This window comes from Falco punctatus (genome assembly GCF_963210335.1).
Source record: "Falco punctatus genome assembly, chromosome: 4".
NCBI lineage: Eukaryota > Metazoa > Chordata > Aves > Falconiformes > Falconidae > Falco > Falco punctatus.
In genome coordinates this window covers 25,726,037-25,732,829 of record NC_137583.1, presented here as the reverse complement: position 1 = coordinate 25,732,829, position 6,793 = coordinate 25,726,037, and the positions used below count along the sequence as shown (strand labels likewise).

General features: G+C 43.6%; 1 protein-coding gene across 2 annotated transcripts; it reads right to left on the bottom strand.

The window, feature by feature from the left end:
• Nucleotides 1-179: 179 nt before the first annotated feature.
• UBFD1 (ubiquitin family domain containing 1) lies at nt 180-6,721 on the bottom strand. Of its 2 annotated transcripts, XM_080384438.1 has the most exons (8): nt 6,575-6,721; nt 6,154-6,420; nt 5,947-6,077; nt 4,619-4,684; nt 4,305-4,410; nt 1,801-1,883; nt 743-862; nt 180-549 (listed from the first exon to the last, which is right to left on the bottom strand). In XM_080384438.1, the coding sequence occupies exons 1-7, from the start codon at nt 6,603-6,605 to the stop codon at nt 746-748; spliced, it is 801 nt and encodes a 266-aa protein (XP_080240564.1). In that variant the 5' UTR covers nt 6,606-6,721; the 3' UTR covers nt 180-549; nt 743-745. The 2 variants fall into 2 exon arrangements, with proteins under 2 accessions (XP_080240564.1, XP_080240563.1); XM_080384437.1 differs by lacking the exon at nt 743-862 and having other exon boundaries at nt 5,869-6,077.
• Between the last annotated feature and the right edge of the window lie 72 nt (nt 6,722-6,793).

Here is a 6,793-nt window from a genome sequence, read left to right as displayed (position 1 = left end):
GAAATTCTCAGTCACAACCAAGTAACTAAATTAAGTCTAACGCTTGTAACTGAAAGATTATGAAAATATTTTTGTTCAAACCATGTAAAAAATCCTCAATAATACATTGTAATATTTTTCTTTTAAAACTAAATTGGAAGATCAACTCTCAGCAGATTTAACTGTATTACACACAATAATTTGTGAATTAAGATTTATTGATTTCCATTGTATTTGCTTTAAATATGGTTGAAGCTGACTGCAGAAAAGGGATGGTGAAATTTTTAAGTTAAAAGTAAACTAATGGTGAAAGAACATCACCTCTGGCTTCCATCAATGCCTCGTTTATCATATTTTATTAATAAGTTCCAGGACTATCACATCCAGGGATGTTGGAGGCCTCTCCCAGCAGTGTCCTTAGCTTTGTGTCATTTTCCTGTGCCAGAGGTGAGCGTGCTTTCAAAAATACTGCCACTTTCCCAGCACCGTGTCTTTGATTGCATCAACGTATTGAGTTGGTACCCAATAGACCCAGTAGTAAGATGCTTCTGTTGGGCCCAGCTGAAATGCCTGCAAAGTCAAAAATGACAACATTTACAAATGGGAAACAGAACAGCTTATAGCAGTGGACAGACAGCTTATCCACTACAAAAATCAGGCAAGTCTGTTACACCTACTGCCTCCTGCAAACACTTGGTGCACACTAGTTATTTGATAAGCAATTAAAAAAGCATTCCTTAGAGGAACAAGAACTGCAAAGTACCAATTAAAATGATGAGCTCTTTCCTTTTATGGTATGATAGCAGCAACGAAAACTCTTGGTCAGTTTCAAGAAGATGAGGAAATTATTCTGGAAGACAGAATCTGAAGCATAACTCAGTCTCTAAAGAAATGACCAGAAGGCACAGAGTTGAGAAGCCAGACAGGAACTAAATGAGACAATGACCATGTTTTTCATAGTCATAAAATTTCACAGAATTTTATATTTAGACACAATGTGTTATTCTCAGCTTGTCAATATACATGGGAGAGGAGCACCATGGCACGTCAATGACCTCAACCCTTGCTTTAGGATAAGAGTTTATTGTAGCATATTCTGAAGAGGACACTTTCTTACTGGATTTTTGATCACCCATGTATTTGAGCTAAGATTAGATCAGCACCTTCCTGCAGACAATTTTAAGGTATAAAGTTTCCCCTTTCCTCCCCTAAAGAAGGAAACAGATTTATGTAAGGAACATACTTCAACATTAGAAGTTTGTTACTATACTTTGAGAAGTGCAACCTCAACAAACCCCGTCAATTAAAAAACAGCCAAAAGTTCAGTAGAATTAGTACAGCTCTCTTCTTAAATGTGTTACTTTTCTAGACCAAATACCAGTTTTTCAGAAAATCAAAGAGGGGGAAAAAAAGTTACAGCATCAAATCACAATGTTTTTTTAACCTCCAGCAAGGCCTGTTGTTTATATAAATACAGAAGAAACTAGAAATCAAACTAGATACAGGAAAACACCACTAACATTAAGAAATCATGAGCTGTATTGAGTTTTTACTGTGTTAACACTGTTGCAAGACAAGATAAAAAAGAACGCTTAAGCGTTTGTGTGAAAACAGCCCAGATTTCCACACAGTAGCAGATACTCATTAGGCTACCTAAAATATTTACACTGTGACAGCAGACTATGTCCACATTCCAATCTTCCACAACATTATGCTGGTATTACTGCTTGTCTCCAACTTGCTCCATTTTAAAAGCCTTACTTTTGTATATTTGCATGAAGTAATTACACTAGATATTATTAAAGTAGAGATGTTACTTACCATCATGTGATAATCCTCATGTCCTTCAATAGGTTCACTCACCACATTTTTAATGGACCCCATGGGTAACTTTTCTGTTCTCTCTACGTTAAAATTGATCAAAGCATTATTTCTGATATACGAGGAAGCAATATTTCATATTAATTTCAAATACCACCTCCATTACTTTCAAAAGCCCCTCATGTCAGCAGTCTCTGCTTTGGGTGAACTTTGGATACCTGCTACTGAGAAGCGCGTCTTCCACGTTACCACATTCCACAGCACCTGATTCAGGCCTAAATGGAGGGATGGAAAAACCCTGGCTTTATCTGATGTTTCCCCATGAGAAGCTCCAGTTGGACCAGCAGGATTACTCACCATAGTGAAAGCTGGTCCAGACGTAAGAATATTCAGGACTGACTACCAAGGGTTATACTAAGTTCTACAGAAATGACAAGGCTGAAAGCTGAATGAAGACAGGCTAACTAACTCTTTGAAAGCCTAGTCCTGGTTTTACCCTGAGGCAGTGTTCAACTGTTACTATAAAAGCACAGGGAAGGAAATAATGAGTAAATAGGGAAAGAAACAAAAAGAGAAACCAAAACAAAAGGAGATGACTACAATTACATGACAGAGTAACATCAGCCAGCCAGAGGTAACCAACAAGAATGACAAAATATATGGTTCACGGCAGACTTTTCCTGTCTCAGTTCTGTCCTCACTTCTTTCTGAAGACTTAACTCCAAGATCCTTCCTTTCAGTTCCAGCTTTCAGTGTCAGCCTAAAATTATCTTCTTGGATGTAAGACAGAGAGAACCATAAACATTCAATAAAGCAAAAACATCTAACGAACTCATAGTTCAGTGTCTAACTAATCTGTGTTACCTAAAAAAAAAACCAAAACAAAGCACCTACCTAAAAAAGGCACACAGGAAGAAAAACTTAGCGATGCCAAGACAAATATTCTTTACCTCAGTGCTGTAACTAAGCTGACTCCTATCCACACCACTCAGACTCACAACATTCATTCATTGAGTAAAATCTTACTTTGCACTCATTTAGTATCCTGCAAATCAATTACTCTTCACAGTACCTCAGCAACAGACAAATTCATATTACCAATGCCTCTATGAAAACAACACAGAGCAGCTGAGAAACATCTACCTATACCAAACCTTAGGCTACCAAATGTACAAAGGGATCTGTGAAACACAGGGAGGCTGTGTGAAGGAAGGATCAGTTTCAACTTTCCAGGACCAGTAAGTGAAAAACTCTGTTAATGCCCAATTGGTTCTGTTCTGGCCCTTACGTGCTGGCATCTGCCATGAATTTCTCAGAGCAGGAATGAGTTTTTCCTCAACAACAGCCAGCAATTACAACCATTCCCCAGAGGAAGCACGCTGCTGCTAATTCTGGCAAGTAGGAAAACAGGTTACATGAAAGGCTGATTCTTCTTGTAGTCATCTAATTTCACAGCTTAAGAAACACTAATCTAGAACACTTCAGAAATACTATGCTTGAAACTCATCTAGAAGGTGAAGGAATAAGATTAATTACCTGAATACTAAGTATGTATTTAGAACACATTACCAGTAGCAAAAAGATCTGCCTGCCCAACCTATAGTGGGAAAAAATCCCAATGTCTTGTTCCATCACTTAGCCCAGGAGAAAAGTCACTGCAACTGGTACCAACAGAGGTTTTAAAGCCAGAAAAGTCTTTGCAGTCAAGTCTGTCCTACAAAGGAAAAGTCAAAAACCTCTGAGATTTCTGCTTACTTTGGAAATCACGTGGCAGCTGGAGGTGCCATCCAAAGCTACTATTGCCACCCAATTAGGTTACTCTACTGGGACAGGGAGCAAGCACTGCTATTACTCTTGCTCATCGCTGTAATGTTGCCCCATCCTAATCAAACCAAAGGAGCACAGCTTCCTTTGGAGGCAGGGGGTTATCTGAGATGTCCTCAGCAATGCACGTTATCACCACAGCACTTTCAGCTCCTCCTGGCACCACTCAAGAACGTAAACTGATTCCTCTGCACAGCAACACACGCCATAGTTTCTGCAGTTGTACATCACTGAAACAGGACACCCAACTAATTTTGGTTGGAAGGACAGATAAAGACAGAGATGCCAGCACTCCTAGTTTTAATCCCAGTTCTAACACTCCCTTTCGAGTCTCAGCCAAGTCATTGAGCCGCCTCAATGCAATGCTGGCATCAAATCAATGTTTATAAAGTGCTTTTGAGATATGCTAGAAATGCCAAACATTGTAATTTACATTTGGAGCTATGAATAGCAGTTCAGAACACAGTCTTCTGGCACAACTGAACTCAAGTTTTTCAGGAACAGAAGTAAAACATCAAGTAATATTCAATGATTTGGGAGAACAGCATTTGAAAAGAGGAAGCAAGACTTAGTTTTGAAGTATTGCAATACCAACATTATTCCCTACACACAAAATAGTCACACCATTCACTTACAGCCCAGTTACCAATGATTCACCTCAGAGTTTTAGAGTTGCTCACCTTTTGTACCAATCCATAGCTGGTCTTGCTCAAGTTTAAAGGTCAATCGTACTTTCCCGCCTGACTTGTTGTACATGCCAGATAACGGCACTGTCGGTAGGCGCTCCTACAAAGAGGCAACACAGTAAGTCACACTGAAGGACTTTAACAGGAAAAGCTATATTCTCTTAACTTTTTAAGTACAGGGACGATCCATTTTTCCGGTTTTCTGCTAAGACAGCAAAGAACGATTGAACCAGCAAAGAAAGGTCTCAAACCACAAACAACTCCCTCTTTTCTGGTTATGACAACGTCTCACATACTTATTTACTTACTTGAACACCTTTAACAGAAGGCATCACATCATCAGGTTTTCCTTTATCCAATACTTTTCTGTGTTGCTACAATATAAAACCAGAAATTAGAATTTACAGGAACACAACAGCTTTTAAATTTACTTGCAGCTCCACCCTTGAACATACCTCGATAGCACTAAGAGACAGTTAAGGACTGTTCAGTCATTTATCACACAGAAAACAGTTAATTTTCAAAGTTATCCAAACGCTTTCTATAACAGCCATAAAAAATTATATAAATAAAACTGTGATATAACACAAAGGCAACATCCCTTCCAGAGTATACATAAACATGTATCTATTAAAAAAAAGAAGGAATCCCGAGTCCCAGTTTAATATTGTACATGCTGAATTCCATAGCTGGCATTCAGCAAGACAGTTTTAACAGTGAAATGTTACATCCAGTGAACGGCAGAAAACCGTCCACATTTGACAGCACAACGTATCACAACACAGCAACAAACCAGAATAGATTAGAGCAGTAGTAACTAAAAAAAACATGATCACAGCTTGTAAGTTGCTGAGTACCTTTAAGCAATGATGGAACTTACAGTGAAAGTGAACTATGATAAATTATAGCAAAACAAAAGCATGTTTCATAAAGTTTGCAGTTCAACAAGGCACCAATATTTTAATCATATTTATTTCAAGGAAGGTACGGGGCTGGTTATACCTTGAGCTGACAATCATTTATCAGCCCCACAACACTGCAGCACCGCCACCAAATAAAGACTCACTGCAGTGTACTTCACTTCCTATTCGGAGGCAGCACTTCAAGATGCGAGAGGAATATTCAACATCCACGTTCCCATCAGCACTGGGACAGCTGAAGGAACTGCTCTCTTAGTGTTTGTTTCTAAGGCAGTTTTTAGAGATCAAATGCTTTCATGCCAATAAAAGTTATTTTTTATACAGGATTAATCTAGACTGTGTTTGAGCTGACAACTGCAAAATCTTTCTACTAGTTACTAATTCTCATCTGAAATGCCAGGCTGTGCCTGGCACCAGCACAAGTGGTGTCTCACAAAGCCTCAGCCTCCACTAAGCAAAACATTTTTCTGCTGCTAGAACTCCCCTGCACACAGCCCTTCTATCGCTCAGCCGTGAGAAATGAAACCCCAGCCCGCTTCGAGAAGGAACAGGACCCAAAGGGGGCTGCGGGGCGTTACAAGGGAATGCGCAGATCCGACAGCTCCCCCTGCGCCAGGAATTATCTAGGTATTTGTAACCTTTTGTCTGCAGAGCGGTTCCTTCTTATTTTCCTCTGCTTTGACCTCCTGTTGAGCAGCTTCTTTGGGTGTATTTACCGCTAAAACATCGTTGATGGTAGAGCCAACAACCATTATTTTCGCTCCGTTCGTTACTTTAATTTCCCGCAACGTTTTCTCCTCAGGTAGAAGTCCCTTGAACATAACTTTCTGCATGGCCGGCGGGAGGCCTAGGGGGCAAGAAGAAGGGTTAGGCTCCGGGGGGGCCGCGGCGGGGCGGGCCAAGGCGGCGGCAGCCCCACACACCTGTCAGCGAGTGGATCTTCTGCTTCAGCTCGGCCCCCGTGCTGTCCAGGCAACACCTCACGTCGTACTTGTTCTTGTTCCAGATCACCTTCAGCTCCACCAGCTCCTTCCCGCCCTCCGCCTCGCCGCCGTTGCTGACGGACGCCCGCGGGGGCTCCCGGCGCTCCTCGCCCTCCGGAGGCCGCCCCGCCGCCGCCGCACCGCCCTCTCCGCCGCAGCCCAGCGGCAGCTCCTGAGGCTCCGCCGCCATGCCCGGCTCCTCGGCACCTGCGGGCGAGGACACAGGTACAGCCCAGCCGGCGGGGCCCGGCCCCGGCCCGGCCCGGCCCGCCCCGCCCCGGCCCCGCAGCGCCGCCCCGCCGCCCGGGGCCTCCTCCCCGCCCCCCCACCGCTCCCCGCCGCCGGCACCGCGGGCTCCTACCATCGGCAGCGGCGGAGGCGGCGGCAGCCATGATGATTGTGTACAATCTGCCGCGGGGCACGCCGGGAAACGCCCGCCGCCTCCTGATGAGCCGCGCCGGCTCCCGTAGCCCCGCCCCTCGCGCGGCCCGCTGGGCGGTGCGGGCCCCGCAGGCCGCGCCCCCTCAGCCTGCACCGCCCGGGGCTGCGGGCACGTGCGTCCGGACCCTCCTCCGGGCCC

Excerpts from the sequence above, each read along its gene's own strand:
- UBFD1 (XM_080384437.1), bottom strand. The coding sequence starts at position 6,605 with ATGGCTGCCGCCGCCTCCGCCGCTGCCGATG. Across the intron at positions 4,685-5,868 it reads AACCGCTCTGCAGACAAAAG|CAACACAGAAAAGTATTGGA; the intron begins GTTACAAATACC and ends TTTATATTGTAG. Across the intron at positions 550-1,800 it reads ATGAGGATTATCACATGATG|GCATTTCAGCTGGGCCCAAC; the intron begins GTAAGTAACATC and ends TTGACTTTGCAG.